Below are 19,501 nucleotides of genomic sequence, written 5' to 3'. Positions count from 1 at the left end.
AGGAGCTAGGTCAGAGTAGAATAGTGAGAATGGTGTCTTTATCGATGGTGGAATTAGTAGCTCCGCTGTCAAGGAAAACATGTAGTGTGAATTCATGGCCATGTATATTGACCAAACTCGTATATCAATTGTTCGTCTAGTATTACAAATACTGGGGGTTTTAATAAAAACCATATCAGTATCGGGGGTAGGTTCTTGTATCATGAGTCTTTTTCCTCAGTTGTCAGGTAGGGGTTTTGCTTAAGACTTGCGAGCTCAGCTTCTATCATTCTAAGTCTAGTTTCTAAAACACTCTCATTTCAAGCACATTTCTTGTGCTTCTGCGTATCAGATGAGTAGGTATTGTAATCTCAAATGTTTGTTGTAGGCATAGGTTACAAACTTGTTTTCTACAGAGTATGCATGTTCCTCTTTTATCTATGGCCGGATAAAATCCGTAAAGAAAACAGGGAACATTATCTAATCCTGTTTTCAGGTTCCAATCATGAGGGCATTCACGTAGTTTGGATCTTACTTCTGTTAGTTTGAGGTATGAACTGAGGAAACATGAGGTCCAGATCGTCATATGGTAAATTGTCCAAGTGATCTGTTTGGTCATCTAATTCTTGCTGGAAGTCACAACTAGGAATTCTATATTTATCAGCTAACTGGTAAGGGGTATTGAGAAAATAATTAATCAACTTGTAATCTGAGGAAGATGGTACTTCTTCCATGTCATCTACGGAGATAATGGAATAAATAGAAGAAGCGTCTGAGACATCAAATTGAACTTCTACTAGGTCTAAATTATTAGTACAAGACTCTAATTTGGCTTCTCGAGTATACAAGTTTTTTCTATTTGGACATGCTGAAGATAAATGCTAGGTTCATTATGGACAATTATAGACAAGTTATGATATTAGCATATGTCATCTTTGGTTTAAATTTTTAATGTGTTTGTCTTTATTTAGATAAGGCTTCTTTGCCTTGCTCTTTCTTAAGTAATAAGTTGTTTTGGGCCTGACTTTAGGTCTTGGTTGTATAGCAGGCCAATTTCTTCTTCCTTATGGTTGCGATATTCCATATTGTTGGGGAGTATATATGTGTCTACAGAAATCATATGTTGGTTCTTAAGTTGTTTCTGTATTTGGATACAAGTACATTTTTCCTTTAAGTATAGAAATAATTTGTTGTACTTGTACTCCTATATTAGCATATTGAGGTGTGACTTGCCCCTGGGTGGGCACAATTGGTAACTACATTGGTGATTGCTCCAATAGGTCTCGGAGTCGATTCCTAGAGGGTGCAAAATGCCCCGTTGGGCGCCTAAGGACCGCTGTGCTAGGCAAAAATGCCCCCCATGATTTATCTGCTTGTATCTAGCCACCATTGGGGTCGTCGTCGTCAATACTAGGCACCTAGGATGAGCGTTATCACCTTTTGCTCTAATATTGAGGTGCGACTTTTCTTAAAATATCGGCGAGCTTCAATCCAAGGAAGCAATTGGTTATGAGACCGATATCATGACCCTATAGAGTATCATTTAATAGGAGAAACGTATACTAAAAAGATTTATTGGCCTAGAGATATGTGAACTATATTCTTTCCCTTCCATTTCACTACCCAACACAATGCTTTGTGTCACCGCTAAAAGAAGAAAAAAGAACAATGGATCTCTAAAAGATTGGCTAGCTCAACAAGAGCAACCAATACCTTCAAAAACATAATGGAGACCTTCGCTAGATTTTGTGCAAGAGTTGCATGCTCACCGACTTGAACCTTCAAAAACGTAACTTGGCCAGAGCTGCATGCTCACCCAGAGCTACTAGCTCCCGAGCACCTTCACTAGATTTTGTTGGTGACAAAATCTTGAGAACATGATGGAGACGTAAGCACTGACATCACAAACATAAGCAATGACATCACAATTCACAACAACTTCAAAAACATAAGCAATGATGGATAGAAGCACTATAGACGTAAGCAATGATGTCACAGTAACTTCAAAAACATAAGCAATGACGGATAGAAGCACTACTTCCAAAAGATACTTAGTGCATACTCCACTCATACACTTAGTGGTCACTCCACTCAACTATGCAGCCCGAATGAAAAAAAGTTTGGCATCTGAAGTAGCCAAGTCTCTCTATAAATAGACCTAAGTATAAAAGGGTAAGGATATAGAAGAAATATAGCAAATGTGCAAGTTTGTTTTCGTGTGCACAGTTGCTATAAGTGTTTTGTGTAAGGTTTTTGTATTGTAAGTAATTTCCTTTTGCAATTCCCTTCGACAATTTCCTTTTAGACTATTATGTGTAACCTCCTAAGATGTTTCAAATCATAATAATTTCCTTATGACATCTTAAAAACTTTTTCTAGTTCAAAGAAAGGTTTTGCCTTCTTGAATCTAGTTTTATGAATCTTCTTCAATCCTTATCCAAGTAACGCTATTGTGAACGATAACTGTATAAGAACAGTACCCCGATCGTATAAGACCTATGCTAGGTACGTAAGGCAGGAAGGTGATCAGCCTAAGACCTAAAAGTAGCCGAGGTTATGACTCAACTGTTAGTTCTTTTAGGGGTGAGGCGCACCGGAAGAAAGAAAACACTAGGATAAGAACGACATCCTTTCTACTCTGACTAGCTCTTCTAAAACTACAAAAACCAAATTCAATCTCAAGAACCAATATTTAAAGTGATACCAGTGGTATGGTTGTGCTTGGTTGCGCTCTTGAGTGTGGTTCTTGAGATCTGATTAGCTGAATTTTGGTTTTTGTAGTTTTAAAGGAGCTACATCATAGTAGAAAGGATGTCGTTCTTACCTAATGTTTACTTTTTTTCGATGAACCTCACCTATAAAGGAACTAACAGTTGAGTCATCACCCTGGCTACTTTCAGGTCTTAGGCTGATCGTCTTCTTGTCTTACTCAACAAACACAGATTTTATATGGACAGCATACTGTTCTTCTTTATACAGTTACCATTCACAACAATGTTACTTGGATAAGGATTGAGGAAGATTTATAAAATTAAATTCAAGAAGAAGGCAAATCCTTTCTTTGACCTAGAAAAAGTTTTTACGCCATCATAAGGAAATTATTATGATTTTAAACTTTAAGGAGGTTACACACATAACAGTCTAAAAAGAAATTGCCGAAGGGAATTACAGAAGGAAATTACTTACAATATAGAAACCTTGCACAAAACACTTACAGAAACTATGCACACGAAAACAAACTTGCACACTTGCTATCTTTCTTCTATATCCTCGCCCTTCTATACTTAGGTCTATTTATAAAGAGACTTGGCTACTTCGGACACCAAACTTTTTTTCATCCTGGCTGCATAGTTGAGTGAGTGTCCACTAAGTGTATTGTATGAGTGGAGAATCCACTAAGTAAAGTATCTTTCAGAAGTAGTGCTTCTATCCGTCGTTGTTTACATTTTTGAAGTTGTGACATCATTGCTCATGTCAGTAGTGCTTCTATTCATCATTGTTGTGACATCAGTGCTTACGTCTCCATCATGTTCTCAAGATTTTGTTCACCAACAGAATCTAATGAGGGTGCTTGGGAGCTAGTAGCTCTGTGTGAGCAGGCAACTCTAGCCAAGTAGGCAATGGCTACTCTTGCTGAGCTAGACAATCTTTTAGAGATCCCCTGTTCATTTTTCTTCTTGCAACGGTGACACTAAGCATTGCGTTGGTAGCGAAATGAAAGAAAAAGAATATGGTTCCCATATTTCTAGGCTAATAAATTTTTTCAGTATATGTTTCTCTGTTAGATGATACTCTACAGGGTCATGATGTCAGTCCCATAACCAATTTCTTCCCTAGACTAAAGCTCGCCAATATTTTAATTGGTCAACTGGTTCTATAAGTGCTGCTCATTCTAGATTGGATTAGAAGGATAATCGTCTAGTTCTAAATGTAGACCATTGACTTCATGAACATTCATCTGAATTAAGTGTCTTGCTGGTTCAATCTTCAAGTTTATCCACTCAAGAGGAGAGATAGCAAAAGTTTCTGATTCAAGAGCATAGGCTAAAATGGTGCCCAAGGTTTTTGGGAAGTCTCATAGTCAATGTTCGCCACATTGGTAGCCAAAGTTAACAGAATTTTCACAAGTTTTATAGACTTGTTGGCACTTCAATTTGTAGCTAAATTCTGCTTCATAGACCACTGAAATGCCTGCCGGTGGATTTTCATGGAGCATTTTGAGTAGCTCACATGAATCTAGAAAATTTGGAAAGTCGAGTGTTCTGTCATGCTGCGAATATGTGGAAATATTCTGGTATACTGTTGGGTAATCCCATAAGAATTCTTTCTGAGACCATTCGTACTAGAGTAACTTCAGCCTTGGCTTTGATTTCTGCCAAAGTTAAGTTGCGGTCTATCTTGTGAGAGAGGCTTAGTTATCTTAACTTCATTTCTTCTGATTGAGAGCAGGTTACTTGTATAAGTTTTTGCTGGTTGGACATTTCCATCAGGCTGATAAAGAAATTATGACCTACTTTTACCCTAACAGTGTAAAAGCATCATCTAAAGAGTAAAATTCTTTGTAAGGAGGTTTTTCACATCCTTGGATGACTATCTACTACTTCCCAATCATAGTAGAACTCCCCTGAATTGTAGGCATATTCCAAATATTATCAATTAGACAGTTTTGTATAGTATCAAATTTTGTTTGGGAGTCAAAGTGAAATTGGTCTTCTTGTCTTGTGAACTGCCAAAATTCTTGATTACCGAACTTCATAGTTTTCATTGCAAAAGTTCTTACTTTCTTTTGGCTATCCATAAGTCCTGCAATAAAATAATGTAATATTTTAATGCAAAAGTCTAGGTAAAGTATCTGTCTGTCCCTTGATGTGTTCCCATTGAATTCTTAATCCTTAATTTATAATTGTATCAGTAAATTTAAGCTATCTTTTTGTACTTAAGACTCTTCCCCTTTTGTTTGCTAACTGTATTTAACAATTGTTTCCCAGTAGTTCTTAGGGTAATTTCTTGTCTATTGTAGATGGAGAGCATAAAGGCGTCAAGACAATAAATTACCGCTAAAATTTCATAGTCTAAAGAAGTCAAATGCCCCCTTTCTTTGTATTTTTCCATAAGCATATCTACATAAGACTTGCAATGTTTTTGGATCATATTTTAAAATTTTTCTAAATAAAACACCTCCCCATCTTGATTCACATCCATCTATGTCAATTACCATATAGTCTGAATCAAGTGATAGAGTTAACACTGAAATAGTTTTAACCATATTTTTTATTTATTTGACTAGATCACTGTCTTGTTATTTTTGACCATTTATTGAGATTTTATTATATAAAGGCTCACTAATTTTTCCTATATCTTTTAGAGAATGTAGCATAATTAAGAAGTCCAAGGAATGCTCTAAGAGTTTTAGTGTTTTCCATTTTATCTAGAAAAGTAATTTAAAGTAATATAAGCTTGAAGTGTAATTTTTCCTTGTCTCTCCGAGAAATTCTATGTTTGGTGGCCAATTTCATTTTTTTTTGTGAGAAACTATCAATCTATGTTTTTCAATTAAAGTGAATTATGTGTAAATGGGCATGGTGTTCTTCCTTTGTTTTTGAAAATAGTAAGACATCAATATAAACACGTGTAAACATGGAGATGCTTCTGAAAATATTATCTATCTTTCTTTGAAAGATTTGAAGTGTGAGCTTAAGTCTGAATGACATCACTAGTCATTAAAAATGTCCTTATGGGAACGAGAAGGTTGTCCATTCAATAGAATCAGGATGCATCCTAACTTGCCAAAATCCTAATTTCATATCAAATTTAGAATACCATTTTAAGTTTTGTATTTTGTTTAGAAGTTGATCCTTATCTGAGATTTTATAACGTCTTCTTGACAATTATCATTTAGCCGTTTATAATTAAAAATTATTCTGGACTGTCCACGTTTTTTTCCCGCTCCTTATTGCCTATAAAGATTGGACTCCTATGTCTAGAAGAAGATCTTTAGATTGCTCCAAGGTTTATTAACTGTTTGATATGCATATCACATTCTTCAATTTCCCAGCTAATGTATCTCAAGTCTTGCGCTTGTATGGTGAGGTGAGAGTTTATTATTGCTGGAGACGTAGCTAGAGCAGCTTGGGATGCTTTTAAATTGAAATTCGCAAACGAAGTCAAGTCACAAGAATTGCCTCTCAAGGTAATAACACAATTTTTGTTATGTCATCCATAGACTTTTAACAACTAGGGATGCAAACACAAGATTAGATTTGAGACAGAAAGAGGCAATGAGAGATTTGGAACAACTCCAACTATTTAGTTGGAATTGAATCAAGTCTTTTTTAATGACTTCTTAGCACTTATTGCAGTAGTAGGAAATTACTACAATCCGACCTTAAGAGAAAGATTGTTCAGTAAACTTAAACTACTTGGAGACTTAGGAAAATAAATCCATAAGTCCTATACAGATATGAATGTTCCTCTACTCTTTGATAACATAGGAGTTAGGATCATGGTTTAAAGTGTTGTACCGAGACGGGCGAAACGAGCGAAACATCCCGTTCCGCTCGACAACTGGCATCGGCACAATCCCGACACCAGACCCGCGACAGCTACGACGTGTTGCGCGACCTCGTGGTCACAGCGGAGGGGTTGCTCGACCCTGCAACAGCAGCGGAGTGGTCGCATAACCCTTCCGTTGCCGCCGCAGAAGCATTGTGTGACCCTGCGGTCTCTTCAGAGGGGTCGCATGACCAACACGATCACGCCGAAAGAGTCACGCAATCCCCGTGGCCATGGCTGAGGGGCCACGCAATCTCACGGCAGCGCCGAAGTCGTGCGGGCTCGCAAATGGTGTCAGATTTTAGAATTTTTTTAATTAAACTTTGGTTAATTATTTTAATCTAAAGAGGCTTTATTAAACCCTAATAAAATCATCTAATTAATTTTATATTTCATTAATTTTAATTTAAAAACTATAATAAAATTTTTATTTATTTATTTATCTATTTTCATATCTTTTCCATTTTTTAAAGATTATTTTTTATATTGTTTATTTTTAAAATATTTATGTTAAATATTTTAATTTTTAATTAATATATTTTATATTTAAAAAATATTGAAACTATATCGGTAGGGCATAATACGGTACCGAAACTGTATCGTTCTGGTCCAGAACCGAAACCTCGCCACGGGTTGAAATTTTAAATCTTAGGATATAACATGTCATCACCAAACTTAAAGAAAAATGTACCTATATATGATAAAAAAACAATTAAAACCGACAATATAATTTCTATGGCCATATATATACTCCTCAACAATACGGTTCTATAAACCGACAAAGAAGGAGAAGACCTATAATCACTCCTAAACCAAGGCGTAAGCCAAAAACAACTTAATATTTGAGAAAACAACCAGGCTAAAAAGCTTTATCTGAATAAAGAAAAATATGTTAGAAAATTCAAACCTATAAAGACTTGTGCAAACACAATAACATGTTTTTCCTATAATAAACCAGGTCATCTATCTTCCCAATAGGACAAACTTATATACTAAAGAAGCCGAATTAGTTAGCCGCACTAACTTAGACTTAGTAGAAGTACAATCTAATGTCTCAGATGTCTCTTCTATATATTCTATTATTTCGGTAGAAGATATGGAAGAAATTCTTTCTTCTGACTATACACTAACCAATTCCTTTATTTCTAATCCCTATGGGTTAACTGAGAAATATGGAGTAACAATTTCCTCATTTCAACATGATTTTAAGGAATTAGAAGATCAGCTAGATCAGATACAATCTAGTGATCTTGAGTTCATGTATTCTCAATTTATTCCTCAAAATATGACAAACTTACGAGCTGACCAAAGGGATTGTCCTTATGATTGGATACTCCGAGAAGGAACAGATAATATTCCTTGTTTAACTTTGTAAGAAGCAAATTTGTAACCTCTGTCTAAAACAGATTTTTGATATTACAATCCCACCGGTTCACTCTGTTAGAGGTAGTACTAGAAATGCACTACTTGAAACTAGAGCATCTGTTCTAGAAACACAAATCAATCTACTGGAAGCAGAGATTGCTAACTTACGAATGTCCATAACATCGGAGGTTCACCTAAAAGGTAAAGCCTTCTTATCTTGGAGGATGCTGAGGACACTGACTTGGTTTTTTAAAAAAAACCAGCTTCAGGAAGATCTGTTTATTCGGATTCAATGTCTTTTAAATGCTCAAGGACATGAACTCAAGCTTCATGCTTTTCCGATAATGGAGCCACTAACTCAACTATTGATGAAGTTCTTCTACTTACTTTTCTACCAGCCACTTTAATTAAACAAACCAATACTCCATTGGTTAGTACACAATTTGATGGCACTTGCAATAAGTTCGTCAATAATGTTCAATTACGCTTTTATAGAAACTGTGGCACTTTTAGTACGCCATTACTCTTAATCAACTATGGGTTAGACCTCTCCCCATAAGAATATACACTTAATTTTAGGACTCAATTTTCTTGTAGCTCCTGATCGAGCCTTACTTCTTACCAAAGACTATGTTGTCTTTCTTTCTACACCGGTTGTTGCCCTGATCCTCTCAAAATATCCATCAGAGGTTGCTACCGGGAAGCGTGATGGTACCCTAGTTCCATATATATATATATATATATATATATATAATTAATAAGATAATTTTATTAAAGTTTAATTAAGTCTATTTGAATTATTTTTACTATAGGTAGGAGTTGATTAAAACTATTAACTTTAAGTTTTATTTAATCAAAAGCTAATTTACTTCTTGTTACGCGTCACCCCCGATCACGAGGCTCATGCAAAGGGTCTGTCGCGGCCACGGGGCTAGCGTGACACGTCCTCCAGGTCGTGGGTCTCACGCAATTCGTTCGTCGCGGCCACAAGGCTGGTGCGACACTTTCATCGCAGTCGCCAGGCTCACATGACGCTTCCGCCGTGGCCACTGACCTCGCACGATGCCTCAGCTGCGACCACAGGGCTCAGGCGACGCCTCCGCGACCACAGTGAGGGTTGGGTTTAAAAAAAAAAAATCACTTCAATAAAGCGAGAGAAATCGTGCCTTAGGCGTGCTTGTCGCCTCTCAAAAGGTGCGTGCTTAAGCGCGCTTCTTTCAAGAAGTGCGCCTTGGTCCGCCTTGCACAACTACGGAATAACCAATGGCAAAAGAAATGCTAAATCAACGAATAAGTTCTGTCCATGGAAAAACACCATAACAACCAAGAAATTCACTCTCGTATTAGGCATTGTTTAAAAGTTTCAATTTCTCCTAATCCATTCGTTTTGAAAAATCATTTCCATAGTTAGCCACATGCATAAGATTAAGATACCAGCCAGATAGCTAGTAATGACTAATGACCTTGGAAAATATTTCCAAGGTCTTGGGTTTGTTTCAGCCCTAGTCATGACTGGTTTATCCCGTTCTTTCTCTCAAAAATAAAATCGACGTGCACAAAATGCGGTGTTTATAAAATACATTCTGATCAATGACGAACAATTTAAGGTGTAAACAAGAAAACTAAACAAGAAGATACCTTAGTGAGTAGTGGATGTGACAGATCTACTCAACAGGAGGGTGAAACACATACGTGCATTAATTATGGAGAGATTTAAGTACAAAGGGTCTCAAGAATTTTAAATGATTGTTGTCTACCCTCAAATGAAATGGATTAGGGTAAAGCAATTTGATGGTCAATGTTCAGAGAATAAAAATTCATATAGAAAGTTTTACCGTATCACAGATAAGAACCATTACAGAACTATTTAGAGAGGCTAACAGGCCCATTGATAATTTATTTATGCTCTAGTTGGATGATGGTGAATCAGTTAGACTTGCTGAATAAAGAGACCTAGAAGATGCTTTCTAAAAATGCATAAATTTTTTATCAGTTTAAATAGGATATGGTAGCAGTATGCAAAGTAAACAGTCACCCTGTTCCATCTCTGTCTTTGTTGCATTATTTCACAAATTAAAAAAACGAACCAACAACATTTTTGGGCTACAGATAATCTTCTCACTGAATCTTCAGTATACAGAAATGAGGTTCAGAAAGATACCTCAGGGGCCATCCACCTATATGTTCCAGTTTCTGCTGTCATGACGCCACCCTGATTCTGAATCCGAGCAACACCAAAATCTGCTACTTTCACAACCTATACAACAAAAATGAGGAAATCAATTTGCAATGCTTGTAGATTTTGCAGAAAAGAATAAATATGTTACAAATAACAATATGCAGATTTAAAATATCCATATAACTGAAATGATCTAATAGAATAAATACAAAAAGACACTTTTTCAAATGCGCAATTCGAAATAGCAGGAATGACAGATTCCAGAGGAAGTAACTTTTTGCCTTTATGGATGGGGAAAGTGGCCATGCAATAGTAAGAATGATACTTGGTTTACTGCTGTTAGGAAATACCAGTTTGTTATGGAGATATACAAAAGAGAAACATGTGTAAAACAATGACAACGTTTTACATAGAAATCCAGAGGGCAAAAAAACATAGTTCAGAAAAGAGAACTCATTCAAGTAATAATTGCATAAAAAGAAATAGTTATTACATTCGTAGAGGATGATGATGATTACCTGTACCATGATGATGGCACTTAGTACAATGTCCTCACAGCATCCTTATATTTCGTGGACCTAGTCGACCTAGTGGACTTAATCGACCTAACATGTGTGACTCTTCAAAGGTTAGCAACCGGCAGACCAATCTAAAATTCTATACTTCACTTGGGAGGGGCAACAATCAATGCTCGACTTCAGGATCAACAGAGAAAAAAAAACAGTTTAGCTTCCAAAACACTTCAACCACAGGTATCTCCCCTACAGTCCAGCAACACTTTGAGATTCTACCTCAATCAATGTGCTCTAATCCTCTTACTAGTCTACTTTGGAAAATCAGATTCCTCTTCACATCAAGAACATGATACACATTAGTTGGTCTTGATAATCCAATCAACTCATCCAACAACTTGACCTTCCATAGTTTCGCCAACAATTTTATATGGGGCATCAATTACCATTGTCAAATTTCGTTCCATGTCAATGAATATGGGCAGAATTTTTTATTCCGCTCACCAATTGGCACACAAAAAGCCTCAATACTCTCAGTACGCAAGAGAACAGGTGGGAGTGTCTTCTGCGAGGCAAATTGTTCATGCTGCAAGCCGCGATCTTGCAGCCACACCTTCTTGTTCCTGGTTCTTCTGTGAGACAGACAACAATGAATGAATGAAGGAAAAGAAAGTGAGTCTCTTCCGCAAGGCGGATCATCCTTGCTGTGTCTTCCTCATTCCTCATGATTACCTACTAGTCTACTACATGACTGCAGCTGGGGCAAATGTGGAGTGTCTTCTGCAAGGAGAATCCTTCCTGCTGCATTTGCCTCGCCCGTCTTCTATGCGACTGCAACTAGAGAATGTTAGGCTCCAAGTTAAACCTTGCTTCTTGATGCGTTGTTGTTGGTTCTTCCTCAAACCATGACAACACCTTTTTGTTCTTCCATGAGCCACGCGATCGTGACAGGTCTTCTTTTTTGACTTCGTCTAGGAACACCATGATTCTGCTTCTTATACTGTTGTTGCTGCTCACCCTCCTCTTTCCTGCTAGCTCCCTACTCTTCCTCAATGGTGCACGTGTCAGCACCGCTGGCATAGTACCAATACAGTTTTATTCTATGGGCACTGCTTTGGTCAGCATGTTTGCAATTTGTTTTGACCAAAAGCATGACATGTTTTCCCTGCATTAAGCTTCTCTTTTATAAACATTAAATTACTGCGTGCTTTATCATGCCATCTATACTGGATTGTCTGAAATGCTAATCGTCAACTTGTTATTAGAAAATAACATCCTCTTGTTCCTTCTAATCTTTAAACAATGAAGTAAATTCTTGATCCATGATGACTCATAAAGTACAGATTTACATTTTGTTTTTTGCTTCTCCAAGTCACAGTTGCCAGTGATAGAAGTGCAGAAACTCTAATCAATCATCCACTATAATCTAAAAGTCAAAATAACCTTCTACGGATGGTTCCTCATGGAAAAAACAAAATTCCAAATTTTGGCATTTCTTTACAAAAAGTGAAATCCTCAATGTATACATGTTCCTTCCAAAGATAAAACATGAAATAAGATGGGGGTCATGGTCATCACTCATTAAACAAGGTAAAATGAATTTGTTAATAGACTAGACTCTCTGGACTTCAATTCCATTGCTTTTCCAGTTTTATAGTGCTAAATTAAGCAATGGAGAAGCCTCCAACCAAGTTACTCCCCAGGTTGTATCCAATAGTGAGGCAGAATACTACACGAGAACCCTTGTTCACATCCCCAAAAGGGCCTCACAAACAACTCCTTTGATGTAATGCCATGAGTAAATTTGCCTTCAAAGTTGTTTATTCCATAAATTAGACAATCACCAGCCTGCTATTGATCTTGCTGAGTTTGATTATTATTCCAGAAACTTCAGTTAAGAAAGTGCCTAATTTATCTACATAGCTAAAAGATGAAGTTTTAGGAAGGCGCCCAGTCAATACATTTATACTTTCCGTATGCATGTGACTAAATTAGTATAAAGATAGCATATGCTTCAAGCATTCTGAAACTTTGTATTAAGTTGATCAAAATATAAGGAAAAATAGTACCATGACAAAATAACTCTACTAGCAAAAGAATCATACAAAATTACTATCAATGAGTAGGTTGGCTGTCTTCAAGTCTCTATGAACAATGTTGTTATTATGTAAATATTCCATCCCCTTGCAGACATCAATAGAAATTTTCAGCAACATAGAAAGTTCAAGGATGTTATGCTGCTTATGCAAATAGTCGTACAAGTTTCCTCCTTGCATGTACTCTGTAAGACAATAACCATGTGCCAGATAAGTGTAATGTAAAAGGATGTTGGACAATCATCAGCAAGTATGATGGAGTAGTTCTCCATCCAACATGAAATATAATATAAAAAAGAGAAGGATTTTCTGAAAATAGAGCCGCAGATAAACCAGGAAATATAATCTACGATGGTCTCTCTAAATCTAGATATCTGCAATACACATTTTTTTATGGGACTGGATAGTGATCAAAAACAAACAGTGCCTCGATTTTTTCATTCCCTTGATCAAAATAGAGAGTTTATGCACCTTATAGACACATAATTGAAGGATTCATACCTTAAACAAATAAATGTACTTATGAAACAAGGTTATAGTTTGGGTACTTATATGAGAGACAGTAATTGCTTATACAAATCATGAAACTTGTAACATACATTATGCCCATTCATTTTACTGCCATGTAAGATTACTGTCAAATTTATCCAACTCCTACTGATTGACAAAAAAAAAAGAGAGAGGAATTACAGTTTAAGAATTACATTGAAGATTGAACCAAAAAGAAAAAGAATATGTGCAAAATGACATGTGGGTTAGAATTTAAGGGGTTATTTAGTATTTTACCTAATAATCATTCTAAGGTGTGTATATACACATACATTGTTATCAAATCAAGCTCTTCCATATACAGTGATACTCCAATACTCCAATGGTTCATATTTTACAACATTGAAATGGAGTCAGCAAGTGAACTGAATCAGCTATTTTTTATATAAAACTAGGATTGATTCCCTCATGCACACACACGCTCACTGATGCAAATATAATAAAAAAGGAGTCACTTTGTTGCTTTATAATCTGTGTGAGTAGATTGGATGGGTGCTTAAGATACAAGACAAAGGCTCTTAGGAAATGGTTCAACCATAGGATAACAGTTTACATCCCTACTCATTTATAGTTCAAACCAAGCTCAATTATGCAGAACTACAAGGATGTCTACTTCAAACAATGGGCTTTGCACAAGCAGCTCATAGTGGACAAATTAGTGAATAAACAAGACACAGAAGAGTATAAGGGGGAAATGCTAAAATTTGAACAGATCAACAATCCTCCCGTACCATACTTAAGATTTGATTGACAGAAATCCCAAAAATTTTAGTATAAAAGCCATATTTGTATGTGACAAAATCACATATATGTGGCAAAAAAAAAAGTGGCTCGCTCACCGCAAGCGCCCCTCACCGCTGCCCCATGGCGAGATGAAAAGAGTAAATCATGGTGACCAAGCGGCCTCTCTAGGTGGGTGGGATTTTATTCCCCAAGGGATTGTTCCCTTGAGGATTCGATCTCTGCTCTCATATGACAATCTACCACCCAAGTACCAACTTGGCTATGCCCGTGGGGGCAACAAAATCACATATATGAACATTCAAATTATAACAATGAACAAATGAAGATTTAATAAATAGTTAAACAAGTCCTTTCTTATTACCTGTTAAATGAAGAAAAAAGGAATTCATAGATACATATTATAGTAAAACTCAAGCTGCGAACATACAATGCAGAAAACATAATAAAATCAAATTATTGATTCAAAATTATTTTTGAAAATAAACATTCACTTAAACATTGAGTTACATCATGGCACGACAAAATATCCAGATAAATTGGGACTGATTTCAGAAAACAAAAGAATGAGTAAACAGAGCAGGATCAACACAGCACAACATCCTCAAAAAGCAGTTCATTCATGTGCATATGCACTGAGTCTATCTTGCCTGTGATTTGCCTCAGTATTCAATTGATGCCAAAGATTACCTGTTACAATGCAAAGTTGTGGAGGTTTTGTGCACGCACCAACAAAACGAACAACATTTTCATGTTGGACATTCCTGGAAGAATTCCCAATGATAAGAACTAAAGGAAGCTAGCAAGAACAAAGGGCACTAAAAGAATGAATCAAGTAATCTTTGTGATGAGGAAAAAAAAACATAATGGTCAAAAGTAAAGAAAAATAAAGACTTTCCTAAATTCATCCATCATACCATGGCAAGTTGTATTATGGAGTAACAAGTTACCACAAGACTATAAGCATGATATAAAATGGCAAAAGATGAATCACTTACTTTAGAATAAATACTTCTTGCTGGAACTCTTGTAGCAGAGAATCATTGAGAAGATTAGATCTGATAATTTTAATGGCAACATCCTGCCCTAAATAACTGCCACGATACCTACGACAATTTTAAGCACCAATGCACACAAAACAAAAGCATTAGCCTGGTTCACCATGCCTACACTTCAGAAATATAAGGTAATTATTTAACTCACAGATCTCCACAAGACCCAGATGCAATTTTCTCTCCTGTTTTCAATGATCTTCTGTCAATTTCCCACTCACCAGCTTTTGCGACAGCAAGTATCCTCTCTGAGGCTGAAGAATGAGATGAACCAGACCAGGAACCCTGTAAAAACAAATCAAAGTGATTCTTTCATTAGTATTTCATATCCCCACCTCAAAACATGAAAAAGCTCCGCTTCTCAAAGAAGCAAGTGTAGATAATACAACATCCATGATTCCTTCGTAGTGTTTCTCAAAGAAAAACACAGGTTACCACTAAATTAATAAAAATGACAACAAAGCACTCAAGTGCATAAAATGATACCTTAACTGGTCCACATGCTTGCAAACTTGGATCATTTAATAGGCATGCTTAACAGGTTCAACTAAACTCAATACCAAATAATTGTCATAATTCCAAGCCAGGCTCTAGCTCCATCAGCTCATGACATATTGTGACTGGCACCAACTTGGTATGCCATACAACATAAGTAGAGAGGCATATGCATCATATCAGTATCACATCCTACTTGTTTCCCATTACAACGTGGTATCAAAATTGTTCTCGTTGATGTGATAGTCTCATTGCTGGTGTTGAACAAATCTCAACCAATCGAATGGTTGATTTTTATAATCATATTGATCAATCAATCAAATATCCTGACCACTTCTAGGGCCTACTACCACTTTCCATCATGGAAAGAGGACTCTTTGATGCAATTTTGAGTCACTGTCACCCATCAAGCTAGAGCATCAGTGCCTCTTCCTCCATACAAACCATCTCAAATCAAGCTTAAATGGAAAAAGGCTCTGCTGCCAAGTACATATTATTGTTACATGTTGGAGACTGATAACCGACATTTTCATGTATTATATTGCTCTCATGTTTGACGTTTAACCCTCTCATATGGTTAAATGTTGATTCATATCATGTTTTACGAGAAAAGGGTTTATTTAGAGCTTCATTTCAAATCCTTTCTAATTTAGTACATTATGTCTAAAATATGAATGCACCTTGTTTTGTAGGCATCGAAGAGGGCTCAAACGCACAAAACAAAAGCCAACATGGGCTGGCCTGGCCGTGTCCCACACTGCACGTGACTCGAGGTTGATTTCAGCAGCCCTCAGTAGTCAACACGGCCTAGCCATGCCCCTTGGCACGGTCGTGGCGTGTGGTGGCCAAGAGAGTCAGTTCACTTGGAGGAGGCATTGAAGGCACATTAGGGCGGCCATTAGGGAGCTTCTTCCTCATCCTCTCCACCGTACACCACCCACAGAGGAGGAGAGACAAAAGGGGTTTCCCTCCGTCATCTCCTCCGGTCCGTTCCACCGCCCGATCCATCTCCGGCAACCATCTCCATCCACCGAAGAGAAGAGACAAAAGAGGTTTCCCTCCGTCATCTCCATCTCCGACAGTCACCTACATCATCCGACCTTACAAAAAGGAAGGGGATTCCCTCCCTCATCAGACGCCATCATCATCACAACCTCAATCCATGGAGGAGAAGAGACGAAAGGGGATTCCCTCCATCATCTCCATCTCTGGCCACCTCATTTCCCGTCGGTGAGCCATCTTCACCAAAGCTCTGGGATTCCTAGCTTCGTGTCCACCTCCTCCATGAGCTCTTGGAATTCCTAGGCTCATTTTGCATCATCCACTTGTAGATGAGAAGCAGGTATGGGGTTCCCTACTTCCTCTCATCCGCAATCATCATTCCACACCATCCACCCCGATCGGAGGGAGAACTCCATTATCTTTAGTACTTAGCTTCATCTGTGCTTGCAATGTGTTTGGTTTAATTCCTCTTACACTCCTTACTTTTGTTAATGCATTTTAATGCCTTTTAATTTCTGCAATGCTTGTTTCATGTGAATGCAAGAGGTTAGGTTAGAATAGGATGTTTTTCATTGATTAGTTTTAGCACTCAAATCCAACACAAACCCCCATTTACAATATCAAAAACTCAAACCCCATTTGTCAATAATTGATCCTAAGATTGTAATCTACCACTACATTCCTTGAGAGAAACGATCCGAGTTACCCTATACGGCATTAGTTTGGAGGTTCACTACAATACGGTTTATCATAGACCAACCTTTATCCTTCCTCACATTGTGGATACCAACATACAGCGTTGATTTTCTTCCCTTTATAAGTAGCAATAATGAAAGCGTCCATCTTTCAAAGAGCATCAGCCCCTCCCCCTGTTGCTCCTTCCTATGCAGTGAGAGGCAGTTCTGCTTAAACATTGAGCAACAATCAAACTCTACAGGTCATCAAGCAAGGCCACTGATCAACTTATTGCCGAGTTAGTAGTATTTCAAAGGACTATGTGATAATTGTCCTTGCCTGCAACCTGCAAACCCTCACACTATTTGAAAGTGAAAAACAACTATAGGTGTAGCCCCTCTCCATTCAAAAGTCTGTACCAACCACTAACAGAGCTCGTGGCAGAGGAGGTGGTCATGGAGATCATTAAGGCTATAGTAAGGCTATTAAGGTCATAGTGGTAGACAAAACAAGCCAAAATGAACACTGTAGAGAATTTGCCCATGTTTGGATGGGAAAGGAAGTTTCTGGCTATCTATTATTAGGTCATCCTCTACATACCAAATCATATCATCTGCAAATAACATGCCTTACGGTACTGTGTCTTGAATGTGTGCAGTGAGTTCGTCCATAATTAGTTTAAAAAAAAAAGAACTTAGAGATTATCCTTGATGTAATCTTATTTTTATTGGAAATGTTTCAGTTACTTAACAAGTGTTTACTTTGGTCGTTACATCATCCTACATATCTTTAATTAGTTCAATATATGTTACGCTAACACCTCTCCTTTTTAGAATTTTTCATATAATTTCTCTTGGGACTCTATCATAAGTTTCTCCTAAGTCAATGAATACCATGTGTAGATCTTGTTTTTTTCACGATATTTTTCAATTAGTTGTCTAACAAGACGTATAGCTTTTATTGTCGACCTTCCAAGCATGAACCCAAATTGATTTTGGTATCCTTCCTTAATCTTTTTTCTATTACTCTTTCCCAAATTTCATGGTATAACTCATTAGTTTAATACCCCTATAGTTTGCATAATTTTGTACGTCTCCCTTGTTCTTATATAAGAGAACTAGAGTACTTACCCTCCATTCATCAAATATTTTTTTTTGTTTTCAATATTATGTTAAATAAGTTTATAAGTCATTCAACACTTTATTTCCTTAAGCACTTACATATCTCTATCGAAATATCAGCTGGTCCAATAACTTTTCCATTGTGCATCACATTTAAAGTTTGTTCTACTTCTGAAGTTTGAATTCTACGATAAAAATTTAAATTTCTATACTCATTTGACCTACTTAAATTACCTAAGTTAAGTTAGTCACTTAAATCTTCATTAAAAGTTAATAAAAATACTTCTTCCACCACTCTTTTATTTAACCATCGTTTACTAATACCCTATTGTATTCATCTGTAATACATTTTATTTGACAAGTTCTCTTATCTTTCTTTCTCTTACTTTAGCTATTCTATAAATACCTTTCCCCTTCTTTTGTATCTAATTTTTTATATAATTATTCAAAAATTTCATTGTTTGCTTCATTCACTACTTTCTTAGCCTCTTTCTTGACTATTGTATATTTTTTTAAGTTTTTCTCATTCTTACAAATATATAATTCCTTATAAGTTGTTCGTTTTTCCTTCACCTTCTCTTGTACTCTCATTCCATCCCAAGATTCCTTAGTGGTGCATGTCCCTTTGACTCACCGAATACTTTAGATACTATTTTCAACTTTGATACCATCTTATCCAATGTCGTATTAGAGTCACCATATATTTCACCTAATGATTGTACTCCTACCTTCTCCTTAAATATATTGTCTCTCATCCTTTAGCTTCCACCACTTAATTCGAAGAGTCACAGATATTTTCTTTCTATTGATACTATGTTTGAGGTATATATCCAACGCAACTAACCTATGTTGGATAGTTAAGCTTTCTCTAGGAATGACCTTACAATCTTTACAAATCTTTCTATCCCTCTTCCTAATCATAAGAAACTCAATTTGCGATTTATTATTCCCACTTTTAAACATGACAAGTGTTCTTCTCTTTTCTTAAAAAACGTATTAGCTAATATAAGGTCATATACTATCGCAAAATCCAATATAGTTTTTTCTTCTTTATTTCTCATTCCAAACTCAACCCCCATGTACTTCTTATATTCCTCATTTTTCACTCTAACATGCGCATTTAGATCACCTCCTATTAAAATCAATTTATTTGACGGAATGTTTTGTAATACTTCATCTAGAT

General features: G+C 36.6%; 1 protein-coding gene across 13 annotated transcripts in view; it reads right to left on the bottom strand.

Moving 5' to 3' along the window:
- Positions 1-19,501, bottom strand: part of LOC122002680 (serine/threonine-protein kinase STY46-like) — a 60,548-nt gene that overhangs the window by 3,345 nt on the left and 37,702 nt on the right. For all 13 annotated transcript variants that reach the window (XR_006117698.1, XR_006117700.1, XR_006117697.1 and 10 more), the window contains 5 exons: positions 15,177-15,310; positions 14,972-15,079; positions 14,664-14,737; positions 12,693-12,868; positions 10,058-10,153 (listed from right to left, as the gene is read on the bottom strand). Coding sequence is in view for 9 of the 13 variants with exons in the window: in XM_042557950.1 (XP_042413884.1) it covers positions 10,058-10,153; positions 12,693-12,868; positions 14,664-14,737; positions 14,972-15,079; positions 15,177-15,310 (588 nt within the window). In the remaining 4 variants the exon portion in view is untranslated. The remainder of the gene's footprint in view (positions 1-10,057; positions 10,154-12,692; positions 12,869-14,663; positions 14,738-14,971; positions 15,080-15,176; positions 15,311-19,501) is intronic.

The sequence above is a fragment of the Zingiber officinale genome, chromosome 7A (assembly GCF_018446385.1).
Source record: "Zingiber officinale cultivar Zhangliang chromosome 7A, Zo_v1.1, whole genome shotgun sequence".
NCBI classification, from domain to species: Eukaryota; Viridiplantae; Streptophyta; class Magnoliopsida; order Zingiberales; family Zingiberaceae; genus Zingiber; species Zingiber officinale.
The sequence above is the reverse complement of the archived record's forward strand: the minus strand, read 5'-3'. Positions and strand labels throughout refer to the sequence as shown.